The following is a 27864-nucleotide window of genomic DNA, read 5'->3' on the forward strand; positions in this document are numbered from 1 at the left end:
ATGATTTTGAAGATGATGACAACATCTTGCCACTAGTTCATTGACAGCACTGTTACCTTAGGTGCCTTAAACCCATTGTTATCTTGTTTTGTGGGGGCCCAAACAAACCAAGCACTTCAGCCACAAAGGTGGCACTCCTTGTCGCCGGAGTGCTTGCTTTGTTAAAATGTACATGTACTTTTCAAGATCTTACATAACGGTGGGTGGGAGGGCCCAAGGACAAGTCCATCTTGTACCACTTTTCTTTTCTGCCACTGCTGTGTGGCAACGTGTTCTAGAAGTGCTATGAACGGCCGTGCGTTTGTGCCGTTGCTCTGTCGCTTACCATCCAGCCAGGTCGCTGCAGTCTTGGTCCGAAAGTGAATGAAAAATAATATTGTGACCTGTGAGCTGGGCCAAATTGACTGGATATTAGTGTTATTGAGGTTAATAATAATGTAAGAACAAAAAAGAGCAAAAATTATGAGATTTTAGCATATTTTAGCTATTTTTCTAAAAAATACAGATTCAAAACCAAAACACGGAGGTCAGTGAACATCTCTAGTTTATCTGCGGTGCAGGAATCCACCCCTTCGGTACTACTACTGCCATCAGCGTCTCTGTGCAGAGGGTTCCTGGCTTCCAAGAAGACATTCCTCACAACTTAACTTTTTAAATCAGGAGAGTGAGTGGGCTGCACAAGAAGGGGGTTCTGTGTGCTGGGTCTCCTCCCTGCGCATCTCTCTACTGTCCTTGGATCGGAACAAAGGTCCTAATCCATGGGACAGTTGGGAGTTATTGGTAAGAAGGGTCAGCTGTCTGCCCTCACCCGTTGTACGAGTCACAGCTAGCAGACGGGACGGGGGGGGTATGCGCTTAGACTACAGTGGGAAACTAAACTGCTGCTACCTCCCAGGAACTGTACAAGCGTCAACATTTACGTTCAAATCAACCGGGCCTATGAAATTTGGATAAAATATTTATGCTGTTCTTAAATACCAAAGTAAATACTTGCTCAGTCCTTGTGTTTTTCACACCCTAGAACTGTTGCCCTTTCCCCTCGAGACTAAAATAGACCGTTTTTCATTATCTGAAGCTGGGAATAACAACGGTGAAATGTTAATCTGAGGATTTGGGATAATCTTCGGGGAATTTGTGCAGCTGAAGGAAATCCCAACTGTTCATGGAGATCTGATTATGTAATATTTCAGGTTGTTGGGGTTTGTCCTCTGCAGGCAAGAAAACCTTTCTGTGGGGGTAATGAAGGGTTTTTAGCACTCATCTGTCCACAAAGTATTTTTAAACTATTTGGTGACAGCAGAACTATAATCAAACGGTTTTATATGTGTAGAATGAAATGTCTTCATTCATATTGTACAGTTGATAATTTGTTGATCTGTAAAAAATGGTCATTTATGAAGCATGGGCGAGATGTGGTTTAAATAGGGCTGTAAACCTCAATTTGCGCTATCGTGCACCTACACCCCTAGAAAGCACAGCTTCTAGTTTTAATGGGACGCGTTTCGCATCCTACACTTGGTGGAGAAACACATTTGTAAGTGGACTTCGCCTAATGTAAGAGGAAGCGTCACACACAATAGTGACATCTGATGAACGCCGATGTCCACTCATTCATATGATTACTTTATGCTGTCTGTAAATATTGCAGGATTTTAAGGGGCAAACTTTAGTTAACGAAAAGGAGTGGGTATAACATGGAAGTTGGTTTTGGGATACAAGGTTTACACTTTTGCAAAATGAGCTTCTATGCCACGCGGGGTTAACTGTTTTGCAGGCAGCTTCATTGTTTAACCCCATTGTCTGGTAGGCAGGAGCCCACTACACGCAGCCCAAAACTGAAGAGCTATTTTGGAAGGTAAGACAGTCCCTGCTTTCCAACTGTTTATGCCACTCTTTATTTTTTAGTAAATAAAATTAACAATTGGGGGGGAGGGGTCCATTGTTCACTTTTCAGGAACTACTGCACATTCCAGCCTCAGATTACACAGAACACATGGTGTTATCTGACAAGGCAAAGTCTTCTGAGAGCCACATATAGTTTCCACTGCAAATAACAATGACTGATAATGTGATGAGCACATGGAGGAACAATGCCTTAGCAGTGACGGGGTTAAACACATTCACGTCATCTCACCAACTTGTAAGATTATTTAGAAATGTATGTTGCTCCCTCCTTGGTATAAGAGGCATCTTGAAGGGATGATCCTCTTAGACGAGCACATCCAACAAGTCAGAGCTGTTTTGGGGAGGGGGGCCTGCACAATATGAGGCAGCTGGTTTTAATGTTGTGGCTGATCGTTGTTATATCACAGATAAATGTTTAGCTGTGAATATGGCTATCACTGACTGAGACATCTGCGATTAAACAGGGATATCAAAAAAACATGTCCTGATAGAACTGTGTAGTCTTAATGGTAAGGAGTTGGTACTGTGTGAAGAATGGTGCTCTTCTTTGGTGAAAACAGGGGCAGTGACATGATGTGATGAGGGGAATGGAGGCAGCAGGAAGCCACAGACTGAGAGTTATATAGTGGAAGGAGCAGAGTCCCCAGCAGCACAGAGTATATCAGGAGATGAGTGATGTGTTAGTGAGGATAGGGCTGCATGTGACAGGGGCAGTGACATGATGTGAGGAAGAGAATGGAGGCAGCAGGAAGTCACAGACTGAGAGTTATATAGTGGAAGGAGCAGGGTCCCCCAGCAGCACAGAGTATATCAGGAGATGAGTGATGTGCCAGTGAGGACAGGGCAGCATGTGGCAGGGGCAGTGACATGATGTGAGGAGGGGAATGGAGGCAGCAGGAAGTCACAGACTGAGAGTTATATACTGGGAGGAGCAGGGTCCCCAGCAGCACAGATTAGTGATGAAAGTTTCCTGTCACACCGATATGGAAAGTTTGTCTTATATAACAGTCCATTTGACAACACAAAGTTCTGCAAACAGTCCTGAAGCTTTATCAGCAAATCTCCTCATAACCATCATCTTCTCACCATAATTTGGGACCCATCAAGTTGAACGAGCATAAATGATCATTTCAGACCCACGTACCCAGTGACGTCAGCCCAGTCTGGGCTACAGCAACTGTGTGTAACCAACTTAAATTCCACGTACAGCACCAAACTGCAGGGACGGAGCATTGAGCTGGGAGAACCACGTGCGTCAGGTAATTCTGGATGGATGACATGAGTTTGCTGCGTGACTTCCTTCCAGATAGTTCACATGCATCGTACACGCAGTTACATGTCAACTATTTACGGCACACAGCTGACCTACAAGCAAATTTTTTTTTATATAATAATGTATAACTATCAATCTGATCTATATTTAGTTCAATCTGTGTTAGTTCATAAAACATGAACTCTTTTCAACAAATCAATTAAAAACTTGGGCTTGTATCCAGGGAGGGGGGGTTGGGTGCATAGTTGGGCCTCATAGCAAAATTTGGATAGAGGCTCCGTGATGCCGCCCTGGCCTCTTTGAGAGTAGAGCAGAGGTCTCTTAGCCTGTGACGGACGTCACTGAGTCACATGATCACTGCACACCCAGCCGGGTGTGGTCATCGGGGGACTGTTCAGATGTTGACAGGAGCAGCTGGTAAATCCAATCATTTTTGGGCCCCTGCACAATGCAATCTGTTCCCAGTTAGGCCTAAGAGGACCTAAATGACTAATAATCACAGCTTATATGGTCCTTTATAAGTGAGATTCCATTTTTAATCACCTAAACATGAAAGCACTTTTCCAAATAAATAAACACAAACCTACAGGTAATGGTCATCGTGAACATTTAAAGGCAAGTCCAGGAACCACCATCCTATATATTACATTTATCACAGTAAGACATCCATGATAACAAACGTCCGACCGCTCAATTAAAACAAAGACACAGCGTAATATCCTGGTATTTCTTTTATTTTTCTTGCAATGGTTTTGCACCAATTTGCGCAATACATAAAAAAAACAAAAAAAACAAACTACAATAATGAAAATAATTAACAAGTTCAGCAATAATTTATGCGTTTCTATAAAGAATTTCTTTAGCAACAAGGCAAGTTAAATTATTATTATTACAGAAGAATATTATGAGGGGAAATGATATACTCCAAACCATTATCAGCGTGCAAAAAGTATCTTCTTTTTAGACTTTGAAACAATTAATTTATCTGCAAGCTCAGGTTCACAAATCCTTTACAAATCTCACTACCGCGTATTTGGGGGTCAATCGAAGATTTGTCACCGTTACAGATGAGGATAAAAAAATGTAACCTTTTGTATTGACAAAAGAAATTATATATATATATATACTTCCAGCACAGACTAATGTGTTTGTGTCATTATCACCCTCATAGGAAAGCAGTGAGCAAAAGTGTTTACATAAAAGTGCATTTACTTACGAAACAATCACTGGGAAAGCACCGTGCTCCTGAAATATTACAGTTTGTAGATATTGTCTTTTAAAAACAGGGAGGGGGTCCCTTCACCGTTTTAGACCCAAACGCACATTAATGCAAATTATGAATTCACTGGGAACCTGTGAGATCACTGAGGCACGAGGCACTTCTTACCTCAGCGATACCATCAGTGAATATCGATTCCACTCACAAAACGTCCGTCCCCTCCTGCGTTTATCCGACATGGACATTAAATCCGGGAGTCATTTTAGAGAACCATGATTAATTCCAATAGTGTTTTAAATACTTCAATGTTGTCTAAAAATGTATGTTGTTAATAAAATAGAATATATAAAAATAGGATATGTACAAAATAATACTAATATATGATAAATATTGATTTTACTTGTTGGGAATATGTACAGATTTTTATCAAACATATGATGACCCCACGGTAAGGAAGCTGGTTACGCCCAATACCCAGCGATTATTCTAACACCAGAGGCGCTGTTGTGGAATCTGTAAAAAGCATCCGCTCTTGTCCTTACAGTACATTTAAATAGGCAGATACATTAAATTCATGATATAAATTGAGTGATGTCTATATAAGTGATATCCATGTATGTATAAGCCCCTGTAAATAATATATCTATAAATAGTGACAAAATGCAGTAAGTAAATGCACATTTATATAAATCACATAAATAGTAAATAAAAATAAAAAAAAGTGCAAGACAGAAAGAAAGAAAAGAAAGCATGTGATAGCAAAGTAACATATTTCATGTTCAGCACCAGAATAAGTTCACAGGTTGTAATGAAGGCTCGTTGGGGGGGAAGAGACGGTGGAACATGTACTCTGAGAATTAATTAGCTGCGAGTTACAGCGCCACCATCTGGCTGGCGAATAATACTGCGGGTATGACCGACAAGGATGTTATTGAGCACAGTCTTCAGTGCAAATCTAGTACAACTCAGTTTACAAATCATAGCAAAACTTCAGTTCTTTATTTAAATATATATATTTTTTTTGTAGTTAGTGCACTCCCTCATTAAAAGTGGGACCAATCCCGTCCCTCCAGTGGAGGCGGCCAATTTTTGTTGGCTGAAAATATTCAGACAATTGATTCACTTGGAACATGCGACGTCGCTGGGGTTGTAACCTGGCTACGCCCACAAAATGGCTGCGTCCGCTGTGTGTAGGGGACACTTCACTTTAAATGAGGTACAAAAAAAAAAAAAAGGCAGTTTTGCATCATGTCTGCATTAACATATTCCTCATCAGTAGGGTTGTCAGGTCGGCCATTTCAACCTGGACACAGAAACAGAGAAGCTGCGTTCAGACGGATGGTCACCTATTGAAGACGGCACACGTTTAATGCGGGTTTTAAGTGGCTGACAACCCTGGTTACTAGGTAGTGTTTTATAAGGTCATATAAACAGCCCCCGTAGCAACCAATCAGACGTTAGCTTGAATTCACCCCTCTGCCCCCGGGCTGTTCAAAGCTAAGATCTGATTGGCCGGTATGGATTACAGTAAGTTCTCTCTGTTATTAAATGCCTCACACTGCATCCTGCAAATAGTTATATATCTACAGTGCGGAGCACCCTGTAACATTCACAAATACATTTAAAAACCTTCTCAAAACAGGACATGTTCAGGTATTTAGAATGACCTGTGCAATTTACATCATCGTGACGGAAGCCATATTGCTTTAACTTATTCTAAAGTCTGGTGCCATTGTAGCTACTTTTCCTCTATGAGTCAGATAGAACTAGTCTAATATAGGGACTGCCATCCGCCAAGGCACATAGACATACATTAAATGCACACATACAAAAAATTATAGTTAAGCTCTGAGTATCTAACTTTTTTGTTTTGTTTTGAGAATCCTCTGGATTAAGTGAGAAAATCTGGACTGCTACAAATTGGACAGATCTGTGGTTTGTTTTGAACCCAAAGTGTCCCCTTCAATTTAAATGGTCACAAATATAAATTAAAATAGAGGATCAGGATTGAGGATTTTTAGCAATCACAATGGGTTAAAGCGCCCACAGGACCTGATATTATATGAACACCTGCTACGCAGCCAAGGACAGACTTTCCTTTCGTTTTTCTCCATTTTAGGCTTCAAGTGGCTCCGTGCACCAATAGGCTTGCAGACAGGAAGTCTGATATGCATAGAAAAAAAAAAAAAAAAAAAAACCACTTTCGGCGTATCGCAGATATTCTTATTTCTGAAACATTTGCATAAATACGGTATTTGTGAATGCCACTGACTTGCATCAACATTTCCAATGCTGCGGAATATGACGCAAGCAAAACAGTTCACCAGTGCGCTGCAAAGCTCTGCAATCAAACAAGCGAAACGCGTCTTTACAAGCGATATATAAAACATGAAATGGACAGAAAACACTGTTGGATAGAGGAACGGAATCCGTCACATCCTCCAAGACTTCGTCACCCAGTCAGTCAGCAAACAACGGATTGTGACATTCATGCAACTTACAAAGTTGAACATTTACTTGTCTAATAGACAGTCTGGGATACTAGTTACAATGTTTCATACAGATAAACGGATCAGTGCGTACGCAATCACAAATTGTAACAGAATAAAACACAGCGGCCATCTTGCTTTAAGAGACCGGTTTAAAACTTTGGGAGTGTAACTTGTCTGCAAAGGAGTGAGAGTTGAACGCCAAAACAACAATAGGAGATTAGAGACTGCGCTTGTCTAATCCAGTGACCTATAGTCTGCTATGATTTAAAGGGGGACACCGCCTTCAGATAATTACGTTGGTCAAAAAGACTTCTTTATTTCCATCGGCCTTGGTTATGCCAATACATCCGCTATGGAGATTCAATATCAAAAATAAATAAATCTGCTTGTACAGTATAACTGTGAAGGTGGAGTTCTCCTTTAAGAAAACTTTAAAATACTTATACTAAAACACCACAGAGCGACACGTATTGCTGTAATCATTAAAAGTGGATAAATATCTAGTAAGGAGGCAGACATATGGCATTAGACAAATTCAATCTGCGTAATATAAAATCAGAGCACATTATGGGTGGGACTGAGAAACTCAAGCTCTAACGAATAATGATTTTATCTAACCAGACATTATGGGGATTGTATCTATGCTATGTACAGACTTACCAAGTACGCCCATTGGTATGTGTAAATGTAGAATTTGTTCTCAAAAGTTACTGACTAGAAGTACATGAATTTAACTTTTTTGTTGTCAAGTATTTGTAAATTCCACTTCATCTGGAACAATCACATTATTATCATTTGTAAACAATGATAGTTGTTTTAGTGAAGACGAGGATGTGTATATATATTATAATATAACATAACAGCCATTCATTTCACACAAGTATGTTTTTTTTTTAGATCAGATTCCTTTTAAACAATAGTCTTCAATTAATTTTCTTAGTACTGCTATAAAATGTAATTTGTAAAAAAATAAATAAGATGGGTTCTAGAAGCTGTGAGGTGCTCTGGCCACAGTAGAACTAGAAGTACCAGCCATCCACACCAGAGAGATGACGTACTTCGTGCCACGACGGCTGTAAAGCCACGGACCGTTGTATGTTGCAAGAATATCCCCACAAAAGCCAATTCACTGACGGGTGGAAACTCTAAACATGAAATAACCTATTAATGAATCAAAACGTATCGCTGGTCACATAGCACGTCACACAGTAACTAGGTGTGAATATTTCTGACTCTATAAGAAGAGCGATTGCCACAAAGACGGCATGGATAGAAAATAACATTTCTGAGAGCACCATTAGATGGTGCGGAGACTTCTTACTGGCTGTTGTCCGATGGACCCAATTTGATGGTGGTGTGGAAACATTGTGGTAGAGTAAACGTTATACACTATCAAAGACCACCGTGTGTGGGTTCAAAGCTGGGTGGAGAAACGCGCAATGCTCCAGAATGACAGGTACGAGGGGACCCAGGAGGATACATTCCGGTAACCAAAATCTGTACGGTGTTTTGTTTTATACCAATCCATGGTAGTTTTGTATAAAAGTCTTCTACATGCCGAGATAAGGCAAAAACATGTCAAATAACGCGGTCAAAGCTTTCAAAGTTATAAACAACACATCCAGGCCTTCAAGTTGTGCTAAGTTTCGATCACCGCAGTCTCCAACACAGTGGGAGTAAGGTGCGATCTTCGGGAAATGCCCTTTTGCATATGGAGAATCGGCGCTGGTCAAGGGTTTTGGTCCAGCACGCAGTAGAAAATCCTGCATGATTGTCCAATTTTATACGATTAGAGATCTCAAAGGAAGATAAGATTTAATCCAAGTGTGGACCACTGATGACTGCCAGCAGTAAATCGAATCCACTGCCGTGGCTCACAGGGCTGGTAGGCTGGCCACGGGGAATCCTAGGAGTGGTACGCCAGCTTGATGCTGGCGCTGGAATAACCTTCGTCGCTGCCCAGGCTCTGCAAGCTGCTGTGATCATCAAGGTCACTGATGCTGGTACTGCTGGAACTGTCCACCTCCAAGTGGGAGAAGTCTGTACTCTCAATGTCCACCTCGATCTCCTCTGTGGAAACAAAAGGAACGTGCATTAGGATCGCCAGTCAACATAACCCCCAACATTGGGTGTAAGACAAAGCAACGGGTGTATTCTTACAACGTTCCCAGCTGGGGAACCGCTCTTTTAAAGACCTAATGCTAAATAAACGTGTTTTGATGCAATTCAACTTTTCTGCAAGTAATTCTACCATTTGTCAGTTTTACCAAAGCAGAAATTTAATCTTACAAGTTGGTGGAACCAGTTCAGAAGTTGGTTTTACTCTTCTTCACAATATACTTTCATAAATGCACAGTAAAAATGTAGAAGTTACAAGTAATTCATAAAAAGTTGTCTATATAATTTGAGACAAACGTATCAGTGGAATGTGCCTTTGATATAACGTAGCAATTTAATACCAGTAGCGTAGAGGTCAGAATAGGTTTTACCTCGCTCCGAGTCGGATCGATCAGGCGACATGTTAGAACCGACGCTGTCCGCTCGCAACCGCTCAGACTCGGGACCACCCTGCAGCTGCTCCAGCCTTCGCTTCAGGAACCGCTGTTCCCTCTCCAGGATATCGAGCTGGTGTTGGCCCTTCCGCGCCGAGTCTTCAAGTTTCTGTAGGACCATAGGAGATTTTAATACCACGGTTGGGGACAACTTAAACACTGCAAGCTCCCAGTCTCCTCAATCGTCCCGATTCCTATATGTCTATAATATTGCTGGACGCTGATTATTATTAAGAAATTAAAAATCTGAAAAACTTTTGATGCATTTCAAGACATTTGAGGGCACAAAGTAAAAACGTTTAAATGCACAGAAACAGCTCTTCATAGACTTCTCACACAGAAATACTTGTAATGCCACATTCATATCTACAGTTATTCTATACCGAAAACTCAGAACTTGTGACCCAGATTAAAGTCTGGAAATGAATTTCAATTTTTAATCAGTAAGGTACTTCCTTTTAATAAACAATGTTGTTAATAAAGTAATATACGAACGTGCAGCTAACATTTTTAGGAAATTAGATATGCATTCAAAACAACATTTCACTGTCATTCATGCCTAGGGGAATATTTACTAAACTGCGGCTTTCAAAAAGTGGAGATGTTGCCTATAGCAACCAATCAGATTCATTCATTTTGTAGAATGCACTAAATAAATGACAGCTAGAATCGGATTGGTTGCTATAGGCAACATCTCCACTTTTTCAAACCCCCAGTTTAGTAAATATACCCCCTAGTGTTTTTCGTCTGTGCAGCATAACAATTCGGATGATGCAGCATTTTTTTCTTTTCTTTGTCACTCCCAAGTTAAGAACATCTAATTTAGTGAATATTCATTGTAATGGTGGGAGTTATCCATTAACAAAGTGCAATAGGGCAAGTTAGACAATGAAAATGTCAGATTGGGAACAACAACAGAGTGAATGTCATTTATAAACAGAGTTTTTTTTGTTTTGTTTAGTTAAAACAGGTCAGATTTCGGAATTAAAAACCAAAAAGACAGCAGTTTCAAAATAGAAATTAGTCAAGAACGACGGCTGTAAAATGTATTCATCCCCTTTTGGCATTTTTCACATTTTATTTTCTTATATTAAGGAAGGAAAATTATTTAAAACGGAAATTCTTATGTAAATCAATAATCTGTACATGATTACAGAATATTTTCTTTTGATCAGTCGTAATAATTCCCAAATAAATCCATTTTCGTTTTAAGATGCAAATTGTGAAAATGACCACAGAGGGGTGGTGGATACCTCCTTGGTTCCTACACAATTCCCAATTATTGCTGCTGAATATCGCCCTATAAATGTGTAATGTAATTTGATCAGAGACACTGATATTACATCTCCTGGATTACAAACCTGTTACATGAAAGTGTTAGAACTCTGCAGATAGATACATTGTGTCGAGCACTAGAATAGAACAATAGCTGAGGGCAGATGGGTCATTACTGGAAACAAGGGGTAAATACCTTGATGTGAAGTTTGGCTTTATTGAGCAGCCCTAGTGTGGTATGTCTGTTGCTGTCTGGCTCCAGGGGGATGAGGTCCTTCAGTCGTTCTAGACACAGGCGTAGGTGGGCTCTCCTGAAAACAGAACCACGATGTTACTGAGTTACAGACGAAAGCGGTATGTCTATGCAAAACTGTTTTTAACTTCCAAATTACTGCTGTGCCTTGTGCCTCACTATTTTCTATATAGTCCACATTCTCAAGAGTATTGACACACAAGACAGTGGTTTCCACCGTGTGTAGATACTTTAACTGGACATCATACTAAAAAAAACCACAATGTTTTGTACAGTTCTTCGTACTTATTTACTTTAAATAAAAAAAAATAAAAAAAATAATACAACTAGGTGGCAGTGTTCTGTTGCCTTCCTTGAGATTTTTCATACTTTAGGATTTTTTCTTCATTCAATCAGGTGTTTTTTTTTTTAACTGTCTTGTTTCTGTAAGGTATCGTCGTATGTTTAATAGAAGTCCTTTGTCTCTATGCGATCAGTAAATCGTTATTAAAATCCTATTACTACACTCTGCAACCGATTAAGGACCTCACCATAAATTCATTCATTTCTGGATTATTTTAGACTTGGCTCTCAGGGTCTCTCGACCTCTCCCCACATTCGTTATAAGTGGCATTTCCCTTCACTTTTAGATTGTAAGCTCATAGGAGCAGGGACCTCTATACCTCTTGCATCAGTGTTTGTTAAAGGTTTCTACAGTTATTTCCTCATATTGCAAAGTGATTATGTTGGTGCTAAATAAATACTGGATAATAAAAATAATAATGTTACCATGTCATATAAAAGAAACAAAACAAGTTATATATATCTAACTTTAATGCAAGAACCTCTAGGGACAATAGTGCAGGATATCATGTGCAAGGGGCGATAATGATTTTATTTCATGCTTAAAGAAATTTGTATATTGCAAGAGTGTCTGTCCCAAGTGTAGGAAACACTAAATAATTCATTCACAATCCTCAAACTCTAAAACATTACATTTTAGAAATGTAAAATCGAAAACATTATTAAAATAATATTTTTTTCTAATAAAGTTTTTATTAAATGTTGGGCACTAATAAAATACAATATTTCAACCCTAAGTCACCTCCTGGTCTGAGAAGACTCTATAGACAGATAATTGAGGAATATATGAAAATAGTCGTAGATCATTAAACCAGCAATTTGGAGAGAAAATAAGAGGAATCTTAATGTTTTTATTAAAAACAAACTATTTCTGTTGAACACATTTTAAACTTAAATTGACCTTTGTTTGTTAACTATTTTAGCCTGAAAATTGCATATGATGAAAAATTTAAAAAAGTTAATAAACTTGACATGAACAAGGAAAACCATTTATTTAGCTTCTTCCTATCAGTATTTCTTAATTTTGGTTTCTGTCTCCCCTCGCTGGTTACTGCTCCCAGGAGGCATTTTACACAACACCCCCTGGCTTGGCGCCCACACAACGCTGGCGTGTCGCTCTCTGTTGCCAAGTTTGACTGTCGGTGCCAAACCAACTGGCTTCAGCTTAATTTAAAGCGACATGAAACTTTAAAACGTAAAAACTTTCTGCTGCTATTAGCAGAAAATAGCAGCGTTTGTTTAGACTTCGAATTCTGCTTCAGGGCTGAAGAAAAAGCTCTGTACATTGTGAATACGCGGGGGACGTAGAAAAGTGCGACTGTATTGTCAGGAAATGGAACAAAAGGGCATTTAATATACTCGTTCTAACCCGGACAAAAAGTGCATTTAAAATATAGAAAAAGGGGAATTTACAAAGTACAAATATTTCATAATAACCCAACACGAGTTCCATTGTTTGCTGCAAGTTTCCTCTTAGGGTAATATTTGTTTTTCTCTGTTTTAGGAGGATGGAATTTCGATTAAAAAGTCAAATATTTTTTTAATACCATCTGCAGATTTTTTATCAGTCTCAGAATCAGTATTACTATAAAGGTTGCTGTGTTATCAGTAATTATGTATATTTAAAAAGTTTTCATATCATCTTTACTGTAACACCTGCAAATATTTAGAACAATGTTGCAGAAACAATACACAGCAAAGCTCTTCTTTCAGTAAACATGATACAAAGGAGAAACACTGAAAAGAGGAAGGTTGGACCCCTCCCCAGAGATCAGCACATGATTTATAACAAGGGTCTGGGGAGGGGGGAGGTTGAGAATTAGTTTTTGTTTTAAACCCCTCTAGATATCTGCATTTGAGTCATAGATTGACCAGGGGACAGATTGTACAGAGCACATTCCATTTGCAGAATTGTATTTAAACCAAGAGATACTAAACAAAGAGGACTCTATGCATCATGAGGATTGAGGCCAATGGTGCCTCGTGTCTCAGTGATGAAACTAGTTCTTAGATACACTAAATATACTACAGATCTCTGGTAAGATTAACATTGAGATTTTGGATGCTGAGTATTAGTAAAAGTTTGTTTTTCAGGCCGATTCCACTAGAAAACTGGTTTACGATCACGGCAACCAATAGGAAAACTAAGGCGGATTAACTTCAGCGATACAGACCATGGACCCTACTTTTGCCATCACACAGCGCAAACAATGTCTTATATTAAATCGGGGCAATGTCGGGCATTATGTTACTGTACCAATCTCCACCACAAGTCCTACTAACTCCTATGGTCTCAGCATCGCCCTCTAGATTGTAAGCTCTTGTGAACAGAGTCCTCTTTACCCTCTGTCTCACGTCTGCACCTCCTTCGTCAATGTTGTATACATCTATCCTGTTTTTATGTAAGATTTGTTATTCTGACTGTGGTGACTTACAAATATAAAATTAGAAAATGTAAATAAATAATATATATATATATATACACACACACACACACACACACACACACACACACACACACACACACACACATACACATACACATACACTTATATCACTTGTGTGTTTGCAATGTGATGTTTTTTTTTATAGTGAGACAGGTAGACTTTTTATAATAGTCTCGTAACAGAGGAATAGAGTGTTACATTGAAACATAAATCTCCATCTACCTCACGGTGACTTCTGCGTTTGGTGGGTTTTTAATCTCTGTAATTAAATGTAAATAGGTTGTTTGATGTGGGCAGCAGCTGCACAGAGACCCTGAACAAGATCCCCCCCCCCATCAATATTACTTCTAAAAAAAGACCCAGCACGGAAGTCATCAAACAACTGCCCCACAACCACCGTTTCCTCTCCTAGAAACATCGCACAGCCGAGAACCTGAGCAGAAATATAACTTCATAGAAACCAAACTACACAGAATCTTCTGATGATTCCTAAAATAAAATATGTCCTATGTAGAGAGAGAGCATTACATGACTATATGTTATTGCATTCTGGTGCCTAAACACAGTGGGAACCATTCACATTACTGAAGAGGTATGAGGCACAAAGCCCCTCATGCCTCAGTGATGTCACTCGTTCCTAGTGACTGGATAGGCTACAATCTCAGTGATGTCACTGGTTCCTAGTGACTTGATAGGCTACAATCTCAGTGATGTCACTGGTTCCTAGTGACTGGATAGGCTGCACTCTCAGTGATGTCACTGGCTCCTAGTGACTGGATAGGCTGCACTCTCAGTGATGTCACTGGTTCCTAGTGACTGGATAAGCTGCATTCTCAGTGATGTCACTGGCTCCTAGTGAATGGATAGGCTGCACTCTCAGTGATGTCACTGGTTCCTAGTGACTGGATAGGCTGCACTCTCAGTGATGTCACTGGCTCCTAGTGACTGGATAGGCTACACTCTAAAATAATCTAAAAATTACTATGGAACTGGGTTATTTGTTTCTAAGAAACTGGGTAAAATTGAAGCATGTAAATAAAAACGGCTTCAGATATATCGGAGACTATTATACACATACATGCAAAACTGTTAACTTATGTTAAAAACTACCACATTCTTCTCATCTATTTTCTCAACAAAAACTGCTAAATAAAATGACTGCACTACTATCTGAAAACCAAAATACTTTTGTAATGAAACACAAATAAAGACAAAGTAACATGTTCTGTGATCTGAGCCAAGGACATCAGCAGCCTGGGCAGCTACAGAGACCATCAGCCTAATACAGAAAACCTACAATATATCCAGTGACCCTGTCTCCCTAACTGGTGTCCCCACCTCCTGCATTCCATCACCCCCTCCCCTCATTGTTCTTACCACCCCCACACACTGCCCCCAGTCCCTCCTCTCCCCAGTCCCTACATTCCCACAGCGGCAGGGGTTCTGGAGGGTCCAAATCCAGATCACAACAAATCAGTTACTTTTGTAATAGAAGTCGGCCATTGAGCTGTCAGATTATGAAATAATACAAAGACCAGAGCCCTGTGCTTTGCACTTTAAAAATAGTTTGCTTAATATTTGTAAGAGTCACATTAATGATGGACAGGGAAAGTTGAGCCAATGTGCTGCGTGTCTGTACTTTTTGGTGGGTGAAATAGTTTTCGGGTAACAGCAATAAGATCATTCAGCCAAACTGCACCGTGACATACGCACGATGACGGCAGTCAGTCTGTGGGCTCAAGATAGTGATTTCACTAGTTCCTAATGGAATAGTGGCCTGTACAAAAATTATATATATATATATACACACACACATACATATACACACACACACACATACACACGTCCGCTTCCACTGTGACAGTTACACTTATCACAGCAATAGAACAGTGCCACCTAGTGGGCAGATTTTCCTAAACATTTACTTTACAAGAACCAAAAAAAAAATAAAAAAAAAAATTGTATTATTTCTCAAACCAACACATTTTTCAGCACGATGTACCAGTTACTCTCCAGCTCTCGTGAGCCTCTAAAGATTGATTTATTTTCATGAAGAAAAAAAACAAAACCGCACTTACCTATTTTTTTCTAGTTCGTTGTGTGTTGATCTGAAAATACAAAATATAAAACATCCTGTTATAATGGGGTTAAAGAGAAGGCTGCAACTTAACCACTTATCTGCCAACCACATAGGCAGATGGAGCAGCATTTATTGCAGAGAACAGCTTGTAATATTTATTTGCAATTTCTCATATCTCCAGCTAAACTAGAGATCTGTCACAAGATAATGCAAATTCTCCACTTAACCCTTAACCATGCACCGTTCAATGCAACAAACGCTACCGCAGCTACAGTAAGGCAGGTTTACATTACAAACCGTCTCCGGTTATAAAGACTAATCATTTATGCTACAACAAAGCAATAATACAACATCTGCTTCCCTCTTTGTATTTTATCAAGCGGTTTTACCATTGTTAATTCTCCTTCAGTTATTACTAACTGCTAAGGGGTTAATAGATTTACTACTCTGTGACTCAGGACTTATTTAGAGTTCACTTAAGGTTATGAGCACAAAGCCACAGAGTAAGACACAGCTTGGGGAAGCAATGAACACTTGGGGCTAGATTTACTAAGCTGCGGGTTTGAAAAAGTGGGGATGTTGCCTATAGCAACCTATCAGATTCTAGCTTTCATTTATTTAGTACTTTCTACAAAATGACAGCTAGAATCTGATTGGTTGCTATAGGCAACATCTCCACCTTTTTCAAACCCGCAGCTTAGTAAATCTAGCCCTTGGTGTCCTTAAGAAGCACATTCACTATAATATAGATTCTTTGTAAACTCAAATGTATTTGTTCAGCCCCCCAACATGGCAGATAGGACCTTTAAGCACACACTGTGCATCTCACGAAGGAATATAACTTACATTGGTGACATATTAGCCTACAAGCATCTCATGGTATCAGAGTTAGATATCAGTAGGAAACTAAAGAGCAGAATGTACAACTGTAACAATCTGGGTGGGTGACAAAGTATCTCCCATCTGGTGAGTTAGAAAATAGGTTATAATTTATATTTATTATAGATCCCTTCAAAGGATTAAATTAGAGGCGGGGGTGGGTGTCGTAGTTTGGCCAAAACTTCTGTGGTGTCACCGACAATTATTTTAGTGCAGGCAATTTTTCTAAAGTCACGATTGTGGTTTTGCAAAAAATAATTGCAGAACATAAGTTTGCTGAGCGGTCGTTCTCACAGCGCACGTGCGTCACCAACAATCTGGGTATCAAATCACTAAGAACAAGTGATCTCATCGAGGAGTGAGGTACACAGTGCCTCGTGCCTCTGTAATGTAACTAGTTTCTAGTGATCCGATGTAATCTCAGGAATGTCCTTTCTGCCACACAATGGCTGAGTCCACGGGGAGTAAGCGATGGGTACACTGTACATGGTCACAGATTTGGAACACCAGGTAGAAATAAAAGTCCTCTGCAAATAATATGTAATAAACCAACAATAAAACGAACTTTAAAAAAAACACTTGAAAATATTCCTAGATTTCTAAGAAAGACCCCGTTCCCAGCAGGAAATCCTGGGCTGATCTGGCCGCAGACACAACCGTTGTCTCCAGTTTTAATGGAAAATCCCCAGAGGAAAAACTTTATTTCTGGAACATGGTTCAAACAGGTTCCCTTCCGTACGCTGCCACATATCACTGGCCGCTGAGCTCACATCCTGCCCTCAATACCTTACAAGTATTCCCACCGTCGGGGACAGAAATATAGTTTTGTTCTGAGAATTAGAACTGAAATCGCAACAAGAGAAGGTACACGAAGGACTCTGCAGTTTTTTAGTTTAAAATAGCGTAAACGAAACTGCTCAGTCATTATTGCTCACCCACCTGTTTTTAAACAGGTGTAAACGCTCAATAAGAGGCAAATGCCATTTAGTATGAGAAACCACTTGTCGAAATGTTATTAATTATGGAAATAGTACTGGTTTGTCACTGGCTGTAGGAAATTTCTTTATTTGAGAGTACAGTATTATACGTACAGTCACATGATGTGATAGCACCTCCTACCGTTACGTATAGCGTACAGTATTATACGTACAGTCACATGATGTGATAGCCCTTCCTACCAGTACATATAGCATACAGTATTATACGTACAGTCACATGACGTGATAGCACCTCCTACCGTTACGTATAGCGTACAGTATTATACGTACAGTCACATGATGCGATAGCCCTTCCTACCAGTACGTATAGCATACAGTATTATACGTACAGTCACATGACGTGATAGCCCTTCCTACCAGTACATATAGCATACAGTATTATACGTACAGTCACATGCCGTGATAGCCCTTCCTACCAGTACATATAGCATACAGTATTATACGTACAGTCACATGACGTTACAGCCTCTCCCACCAGTTCTGGGGCCCTATTGTGAAACTCTACATGACAAGTATTTCAAACCAGGGAAATCTTTTAAATGGTTTAAGGCTAACAGAGAGGGTATCACATACTTCACAAAAATTCCAAATTTTAATGGGCTTTTGGACCAATTGGAAAGTGAGCATGGATTTGTGGGATGGAGGCGTGAGTGGGTGGATTTGGATGGGATGTGGTTGGATAAGGGGTGTATTTTGAGTGGATTTAGGGCTTATTTGTGTGGTATGGTCACATGCATTTTATTTACAGTCATGGTCAAAAGTATTGAGAATGACACAAGTATTGGTTTTCACAAAATTCGCTGCTTCAGTGTTTTTAGAACTTTTGGTCAGATGTGTCTATGGTATACTGACGTAACATTACAAGTATTTCATAAGTGTCAAAGGCTTTTATTGACCATTACATTAAGTTTATGCAAAGAGTCAATATTTGCAATGTTGATCCTTCCTTTTGAAGACCTCAGCAATGCGCCCTGGCATGCTGTCAATCAACTTCTGGGCCACATACTGACTGATGGCTGCTCATTGTTGTCTAATCAATGCTTGGAGTTTGTCAGAATTTGTGTGTTTTTGTTTGTCCACCCGCCTCTTGAGGATTGACCTCAAGTTCTTAATGCGATTAAGTTCTGGGGAGTTTCTTGGCCATGGACTTAAAATTTCGATGTTTTGATCCCCGAGCCCCTTAGTTATCACTTTTGCCTTATGGCAAGGTGCTCCATCATGCTGGAAAAGGCATTGTTCATCCCCAAACTGTTCTTGGATGGTTGGGAGAAGTTGCTCTTAGAGGATGTTTTGGTGCCATTCTTTATTCATGGCTGTGTTCTTAAACAAAATTGTAAGTGAGCCCACTCCCTTGGCTTCGAAGCAACCCCACACATGATGGTCTCAGGATGCTTTACTGTTGGCATGACACAGGACTGATGGTAGCGCTCACCTGTCCTTCTCCGGACAAGCGTTTTTCCAGATGCCCCAAACAATCTGAAAGAGGATTCATCAGAGAAAATGACTTTACCCCAGTCCTCAGAAGTCCAATCCCTGTACCTTTTGAGAATATCAGTCTGTCCCTGATGTTTTTCCTGGAGAGAAGTGGCTTCTTTGCTGGCCTTCTTGACACCAGGCCATCCTCCAAAAGTCTTCTCCTCACTGTGCGTGCAGATGCACTCACACCTGCCTGCTGCCATTCCTGAGCAAGCTCTACACTGGTGGTGCCCCAATACCACAGCTGAATAAACTTTAGGAGACGGTCTTGGCTCTTGCTGGACGTTCTTGGGCGCCTTGAAGTCATCTTCACAACTATTGAACCTCTCTCCCTGAAGTTTTTGATGATCTGATAAATGGTTGATTTTGGTGCAATCTTACTAGCAGCAATATCCTTGCCTGTGAAGCCCTTTTTGTGCAAAGCAATGATAACTGAACATGTTTCCTTGCAGGTAACCATGGTTAACAGTGGAAGAACAATGATTTCAAGCACCGCCCTCCTTTTAAAGTTTCCAGTCTGTTATTCTAACTCAATCAGCATGTCAGAGTGATCTCCAGCCTTGTCCTCGTCAACACTCTCACCTGTGCTAATGAGAGAATCACTGACCTGATGTCACCTGGTCCTTTTGTGGCAGTGGAAATGTTGTTTTTGGGATAAAGTTCATTGTCATGGCAAAGAGGGTCTTTGAAATTAAATTTAATTCATCTGATCAATCTTCATGACATTCTAGAGTAGATGCAAATTCCCATAATAAAAACTGAGGCAGCAGACTTTGTGAAAAATAATATTTGTGTCATTCTCAAAACTTTTGGCCATGACTGTACAATTCCAATGGTACTCCTCTACTGGGTGTACCATCATTAAATTGACCTTGCATAAAATCATGATAGCAAAAGGGAATGTTAATATCATCTTTAGTGATTACCTTCCACATAATGATCACAAACCCAGTAAGTGTGTATAAGAAAGAGGGAGCATCGTATATTAATAAGGCCAGAAGGAAAGTCAGTAGCTCTAGGGATAAATATTGCAAATCTGGGGGTAAATGTATCAAGCTGCGAGTTTTCCGGCGGGTTTGAAAATCCAATCAGATTCTATTTATCATTTATTTAGTACATTCTACAAAATGACAGCTAGAATCTGATTGGTTGCTATAGGCAACATCTCCACTTTTCAAACCTGACGTAAAACTCTCAGCTTGATACATTTACCCCCTGGTGTTTAATAATTGGTTTTTTTGCAATGTAATCCCTCTCAGTCTGTGGTGGGAATATATGGTGACCAAGTAAATACATTGTTCATAGGGGCTGTCCCCAACACCCACCGAGAAAGTATCAGTACGGTACGGTGATTTGGGGGTGTCCCTTTGGTGCATTTGTGGTGAACGTATCCTATGTATGTTAGTTACGTCTCGGGTCAGACAGAGAGGATATTATATCATCATATTACCTGTTGGTGCCATTCGCTAGGCTGTTACTAAACTTCTTGGACTTCAGCCTCCTCGCCTTTAGCCTGTGAAGGTCGGAGCTGTCGGGCGAGGGGCAGGTGGAGGCGTATCCGTGCTCACATTCTGCAACAACAGACAAGAGTAAGAGTTAGACCACCAACGCCATGAGAATAAGCCCCATCCCTGCTCATCCCATCACAGGTCACCAGATGCTCACCGTTAGCTTTCTAGTACAACTTAGACAATGAAAGTGGGTACTATGAGTTACATTATACAGAGAAATAAAGGTGGTAACAATTAGCTTTGTAACTTTGTATCCACTTGGAATACAGATTTAGGAGGTTTCTCCCACCACATAGGCTTTCTGGCTTCTGACTAAACTACCCATTGTGTATGTTAGTATGGAACTAGATTGCAAGCTCCTCCGGTGCAGGAACTGACATCCCCGAGTTCCTCTCTCTCCCGGTTGGGATATTACACATACATCCTGGTACAAACTAAATCACCATAAAGAAGATACTGCAGTCTGTACCAGGCATCAAAGAACTAGGAACAGTTTGACAAAGAATAATATGCAACCTAATTATCAAGAGTACTACAGTAACATTAAATTGTTCTCCTACCTAAAATAAATATTTTTTAGTCATTTCATATAAAACCTTCACTTTCCCCAAGAGACTTATCACTAAATATCATTGTGTACGTCGTGGTAAAGTGGGATTAGCTCAGGATATTTCCTGCATAACTAAACCAATGGGGCGGGGACCACAGACTCAAAACAACTACAAGATTCCAAGACAACTGAACAATAATGGGAGCCAAGCTCCATGCAATGTATACATTGTATCTACACTGTGTTTAGAAGACACAAAGTGATATAAATATAAGACACAAAACAAAACATAAAAACAATAATACGACTATGACAAATAAGTCACTATAAGAGCCAGTTACCTCGATCTCTTCTTTCCAAATACTCAGCAGCCTCTAACAGCCTCTGGACATTAATCATTCGTACACAGTCCATAATGCAACTTTAGCTGTCGACCCACCAAAAATTGAAAGGAAAAAAATATTTAAGGGGAAAAATAAAAAGATGGGAAATTTCTGCAAATCCAGAAAAAAAAAGTCCCCTTAAATAAACAGCAAAATTATATCCTGGTCGCTTGCAAAAATACCTAGGTCAGGTAATGTTATTTAAATGGCCAGGTGAGGTTTGCAGCAGGGCTGGGCCTCTGTGGGGCTGAGCTGGGTACAGCTAGATAAGGTTTCTGTTGCAGGAAAGGAGAGTCTGGCAGCTGATCTCACAGCACAAACTGTTTTGGAAGTTAAAGAAACAAAGAATAAAAAAACGTAAAATAAAAAGTTAGAATTAGTTGCAGCAGAACATGAGCTGTAAGAGGCTGCCCTGCAAACAGACAGTTTGTTTACTCCTTGCAGCAGAGAGAGAGGCTGGTCCCAGGCAAGCTGCAAGTACTGCTGGGAGTTGTAGTTTTCTGTGAGCTGTTCTGCAGCGTAGCTTCATGTTAACTCTCTCACCGCCAGAGATTTCTAGTTTTCCATGTTTGGAAGTTGACACAGAAAGGACCTTGGTAAAATGCTTATCTTAGGAAAATGCACAAGTCACATGCAAAAAAAAGCAATGCTTAGTTGTACAGCAATGTTATAATTTACAGGAAGAGCCCCAGGTTTTAAGATTTGTTTCTGGAGATGTCCCTATTTTGTATACTAGAATAAAGTATATTGAAATTCAGTAAACAAGACATGGGGGTAAATGTATCAAGCTGAGAGTTTTTCGGCGGGTTTGAAAAGCCAATCAGATTCTAGCTATCATTTATTTAGTACATTCTACAAAATGACAGCTAGAATCTGATTGGTTGCTATAGGCAACATCTCCACTTTTCAAACCCACCGATAAACTCTCAGCTTGATACATTTACCCCATGATGGGGATTGTTGTGCTCCAATCGCCCATAACACAAGTAGATCCATCAGATCCACAGTAAAAATATATAAAATGCTGATAGCGATATACTGTCATATTTTTTTTAAAACTATTGATTATGGTAGATTTGTACAAAAATAAATAAAAAAATGCAACGACAAAACACACATTTCAGATGGATCTCTAACCCTATATAAGTGCGCAGTTCAGGGGGTGTGGTTAACGTGCTCATTACTGCAGAGGCAGCGATAATGAGCTGTGGGCCCCAGTGCAGGGAGGCGGAACTGGGGCCCCATTATCTCCATGGGCCCCGGTACACCTCACCAGCCACACCAAAGGAAGTTCCACCAAGTGTTTGTTATGTGCCGCTCAAAACACTGACTCAATTTGTGCGTACGCACAGCACGCAACTTCTGTTACGCGCAGAACTGCAACGCACAAGTGCACTTGTGTCTAAATCTGGTCCTATGTGTAGAACATTCCTATCAGTAGTCATGCCATGTTAGGCATTTACAATCAGATAAATATAAAAGACACTCGCTACATTCCTGCACTGCATTGTGATCACTTAAGTTAATAGGTTGGCACCCTGTAGAACTACAACTCCCAGCATGCAGAGGCTGGGCAGTACTGCTGAACTTGCCCTTTCACAACAGCTTAAGAGCCACAGATTGCCGAAACCTGGCTCACATGACTGTTTGAATATCACATAACTGCAGACATGTAGCATACTACTGATTCCATTACAATATGTACTTCATAGGTGTCTGGTTTCACTGGCTGCCCCGGTACCCCTACATACACAGTCCGTCATGTAGACCAGTGTTTCTCAAACACCATCCTCAGGACCTCTAACAGTGCAGGTTTTCCAGGTAACAAGTGAAATAATTATATCACCTGTGGATCTGTTACAATGTATCAGTCAGTAATAACTACACCTGTGCTCCAGCAAGGAGGTATGGAAAACATGTCCTGTTAGGGGTCCTGAGGACTAGTCTAAATCAGTGGATCCCAAATCTATGTCCCACTAATAAAGCAAAGATCTCCTTCTATGAATACGGGGGGATTTAATGGCGTTTTACTAGATCGGTTTTGTTCGTCGGATCTACACCACGGTCAGGAGCAAACAGCTGGATTCTCTTCTGGAACGTACGGTCACTTGGGGACATTACTGACAAATGATGAACAGAACCCACAACAATCAGATTATAGCAGTACAGTCACTGAAGTGTTCTGATTGGTCGCTGTAGATTACAGCATGTTTTCTGGGTGCGCCGGAGGTCAGGAGCGCTATGTGGGTGTTGCAGGGTTTCGTAACCCTTTCAGCTCCTTTTTGTTTTGCGTTCAACGCAAATCAAACTCATTAAAGTGAATGACTTCCATTGATCTCGTCTGACTTGCAGTGTTTGAGCTTTCCTTGTTGAAACAGGTATGGGTCCCCGGCCTTACAAATTATAACAAGGGTTATAAAATGAGGGTATTCCGCAGAGCTGAATGTAAGCGGGAATAAAGAAGTTCATGATCCTGTAAGATTTTACAGGCTACCCATTCCCTACAGATATTGGAGGCAGCCATTTTTTTTTAGCTGAACCAAAAAAAGAATAAACTGAGGTGTGGGTTTCCTCCGGGTGCTCAGGTTTCCTCCCACACTCCAAAACTAGTAGGTTAATTGGCTGCTAACAAAATTGACCCTAGTCTGTGTGTGTGTGTGTGTGTGCGTGTGTGCTAGGGAATTTAGACTGTAAGCCCCAAAGGGGCAGGGACTGATGTGAATGAGTTCTCTGTACAGCGCTGCGGAATTAGTGGTGCTATATAACTAAATGGTGATGATGATGATATATCCGGTCTTGTCGCCATTCCTGGCCTCTAGATATTGGCGATATACACTCAGTAGTATAAATAGAAATCAGGAAGTTGTACACAGGGAGAAGTTACGCAGATCTGCACATGGGTGGTTTCACTGATTATCTGCAAATGATTCTCTACAGTACAATAGGATCCCTGCAAAAGAGGAAGTGACAGATTCTGTATAGATGGCAGCTCCCCCTGATCAATGACTGGAAGGGTTTGTCCTTATCAATGTGCCTGATCTTTATTACTTCTGCACAGTACCACTGCTCATTCACAGCATGCAAATCTCATGTCCATGGATGCACCTGCCTAGTATCCAAGTATTCCTGGAAGCAGCATGCACAAAGAATAAATAGTGATAATTAGTTGTCTGGACTGGGATTACATTCCCCAAAATTGTTATGAACATTATTAAAAGCAAATATTTGCACAATCAGAATATTTAAAAAAAACATATGAAAAAGATGACATCTAAGACATATTGTTGCACAGTGTGACATATAGTTATTGTAACAAGTCTTTTGTTCTGTGTCCATAGCAAATAAATGCTGCATCTTTAACACAAGGGATGACGTCACCGGCCCAGAGAACAATCGTGACCCGCCCACCGAGCTCTGCTCCCAGCAACCAGTGACATCAGGGAGCCAGCTGTTATCTGATTGGTGGATAATACACGCTGGGTTGTTCCCCCTCCCTCCAGGCAGCCAATAGAAAGGCACAGATTGTGTCCATGTGGAAACCATGTGTGTGCCCACAAAGTGCAGGTCAGGTGATGCATCTGAGTCAGGGGGTGAGGTTCCTCTCACACTCAGTGAGTGCACACTCAGCATGCTGCAGCAACCCTACAGCAAGTGAGCAAATCATTCTCTACATTATCACAAGTCTTTAGTACTGAAATATTTAACTGCAACAAAGTAACACTGAATAAATGCTGCAAGTACAAGGTAACACTGGCCCCCAATGTATGGGACAACTTTGCAAAGTAGCAGTAAGTGAAACATATAAAACTACCTGAGTGCTACAAGGTTACAAAGTATCAGTAAACACAACACACATGTTTAATAAATAAACACTGAATTATTGCTACAGTTGCACCAAACACTGACAAGTTTACAAACTACCACTGAACACAACACACAGAGGTTTAGAAAACAAGCACCAATCAACATACTTATATAGTAGGAACACTAAGCACAACTAGTAAATGTTAATGATAAGGATAATAATGACATACACAAGCTGACTATAACACCAGTGTGAGTTCATGAATGGTCCCAGTTCATGATAGACAATGACGGGACTCCTATTGTAACCACAAGCCACAGACAGACAGGTCTATTGTACTCTGATCAGACAGGGGTGGGGGGCTCTGCAGCTGCACTGGGCTGGGGGGAGTTACTGCCAGGGGTTAAATTACAGGTGCCACTATAGAAAATCGGGATCCTCATCCATTCATGGCCTCCCCTGGGTTAGATCTGTTACTACACTACAATGTCCCACAGTATCTGTATTATCATGCCCAGATTACACACAGTAACTGCTGGGATGTGTTATATTATAGTATCCGAGCTCTGTGGGTCCGGGTAGGGGCAGTGTATGGACCTCACACTGACTTGGGGATTAGTACATAGGCGATACCTGGAGGGGCTCATGTGATATGAGTGTGAGACCACCTGTGTGTATGATACAGGATGCTCAGCACAGTACTGTCCCGGGTACACTGCTGCTGATATTACCACCCAGTCCTTTATATTATTACTACATTATATCAGACAGTCAGCAGTCACGTGGGCAGGGGGTACTCACATCCAGAGAGTGCTCTTTGTGCTGTGAGTGACACGTGCAGAATCACAGATCGCACAATACAACTCCAACCAGATCCAGCACAAACACCCCAATAAGATCCCTTACCCAGATCTACTGTCCTGTCCTTCCCAATACAGAACTAGGACAGGGAGCTACTTCTGTATATATCTGTGCTCTCCACACATACATGTAGGGTTAGTACACTGGACATATACATAGGATTAGTACACATGTTCTCCACACATGCATATAGAGGCAGTACATGAATACATGCACGTGACATGCAACATATCATGTAGACCAGGTAGACAGGATCCATGTGATGGTCTCCACACACACATGTAGAGACAGGACACACGTTGTCCACACATACATGTAGGACAGTGTATGTATTCTCCACACATATAGGGGCAATACACATGCTCTACATACATACGTGTAGATTAAGGACACATTCTCTACATACATACATACATAAATGTAGATTAAGGACACATTCTCTACACACACACACACACACACACACACACACACACACATACACATACACATACATACATGTAGGGGCATGACACCTGCTCTATATACATACATGTAGATGCAGGACACATGCTTTACATACATACATATAGATGCAGGACACATGCTTTACATACATACATGTAGATGCAGGGCACATGCTCTATATACATACATACATGAAGGGGCAGCACACATGTGATGTGCCAGCTCACAGCTCTGTGCCCGGTGGCACTTTCTAGATGATAACAATGAGGTGACATGTTTGTTCTTTGTCTAGACTAATTTCATCCAGAAGAGAGTAAAAGTTTCCCTGGAAGCTCCTGACCTGTCTGCCCACACTGGGGCTATTTCGGCTCCAGGGGCAGATTGCCCTCTCCCATGGCGCAGTCTGCCCCCCTGGGAGAGGGCAACCCCGGGCTGGGAGAAGTCTGGTCAAACCCGGGCTTACTATAGCCCCGGATACACTGAGATCTTCCCCTCCTCAGCCTTTGTCTGGCTGCAGCCCCCCCGGATTACAGACCCACCTAACCCTCAGCCCCCCCCCCATCCCTCAGACCCCCCTGTCCCTCAGCCCCCTCTTACTTTTCCTCTCCTGGTCCACTCTCTCCAAGTAACTGGCAGCTTCCAGCAGGACCTGCACATTGTCCAGGAAGGTGGTGATCTGCCCCATGGCATCACCCTCTGTGTTCAGCAGGTCAGTGAGTGGGCACCTGGGCATCTGAGGGTGCACCAAGCTGCTGTCCATCATGTAGTCCTTCCTGGGTCGTCCTCTCACCATGTTGTGTGAGATGTGATGGGTCAGACTGTCCTGGGGTCTCTATACCCCCCCCTGAGCACTTTATCTGAGTCTGGAGACTGAGCGCTGGATGCGCGCTGGTCCTAGAGCCGACGGCTGACCCACATTAGCATAGAGAATAATAGGAGACTGTCACAGTTACCGCCAGAGAGCTGCATTAACCGCCTAAAGCCCGGACACAGTCACACCTAGCAACTGGTTGTGGGATCAGCTCCAGAAATCAATTAAGACGTCTCTTCCCCTCTACTGTATTATTACTGCACCCTGCACCCAGCAGCAATCTGCACCCTGCACCCAGCAGCAAT

General features: G+C 41.0%; 1 protein-coding gene across 2 annotated transcripts; it reads right to left on the bottom strand.

The window, feature by feature from the left end:
• Positions 1-3894: 3894 nt before the first annotated feature.
• Positions 3895-27864, bottom strand: MXI1 (MAX interactor 1, dimerization protein). 2 transcript variants are annotated; one of them, XM_075215715.1, is made up of 6 exons: positions 27346-27864; positions 20642-20762; positions 15837-15866; positions 10913-11027; positions 9379-9550; positions 3895-8959 (listed from the first exon to the last, which is right to left on the bottom strand). In XM_075215715.1, the coding sequence occupies exons 1-6, from the start codon at positions 27539-27541 to the stop codon at positions 8796-8798; spliced, it is 798 nt and encodes a 265-aa protein (XP_075071816.1). In that variant the 5' UTR covers positions 27542-27864; the 3' UTR covers positions 3895-8795. The 2 variants fall into 2 exon arrangements, with proteins under 2 accessions (XP_075071816.1, XP_075071817.1); XM_075215716.1 differs by lacking the exon at positions 27346-27864 and adding an exon at positions 21594-22076.

The sequence above is a fragment of the Mixophyes fleayi genome, chromosome 6 (assembly GCF_038048845.1).
Source record: "Mixophyes fleayi isolate aMixFle1 chromosome 6, aMixFle1.hap1, whole genome shotgun sequence".
In the NCBI taxonomy this organism is placed as follows: domain Eukaryota; kingdom Metazoa; phylum Chordata; class Amphibia; order Anura; family Limnodynastidae; genus Mixophyes; species Mixophyes fleayi.

Bases quoted from the DNA above. Each gene is read 5' to 3' on its own strand.
- MXI1 (XM_075215715.1), bottom strand. From the start codon at position 27,541: ATGGTGAGAGGACGACCCAGGAAGGACTACATGATGGACAGCAGCTTG. The intron at 20,763-27,345 runs GTAAGAGGGGGC...CTGTTGTTGCAG, and splicing joins AGTGGACCAGGAGAGGAAAA to AATGTGAGCACGGATACGCC. The intron at 15,867-20,641 runs GTAATATGATGA...TTGTATTTTCAG, and splicing joins CTAGCGAATGGCACCAACAG to ATCAACACACAACGAACTAG.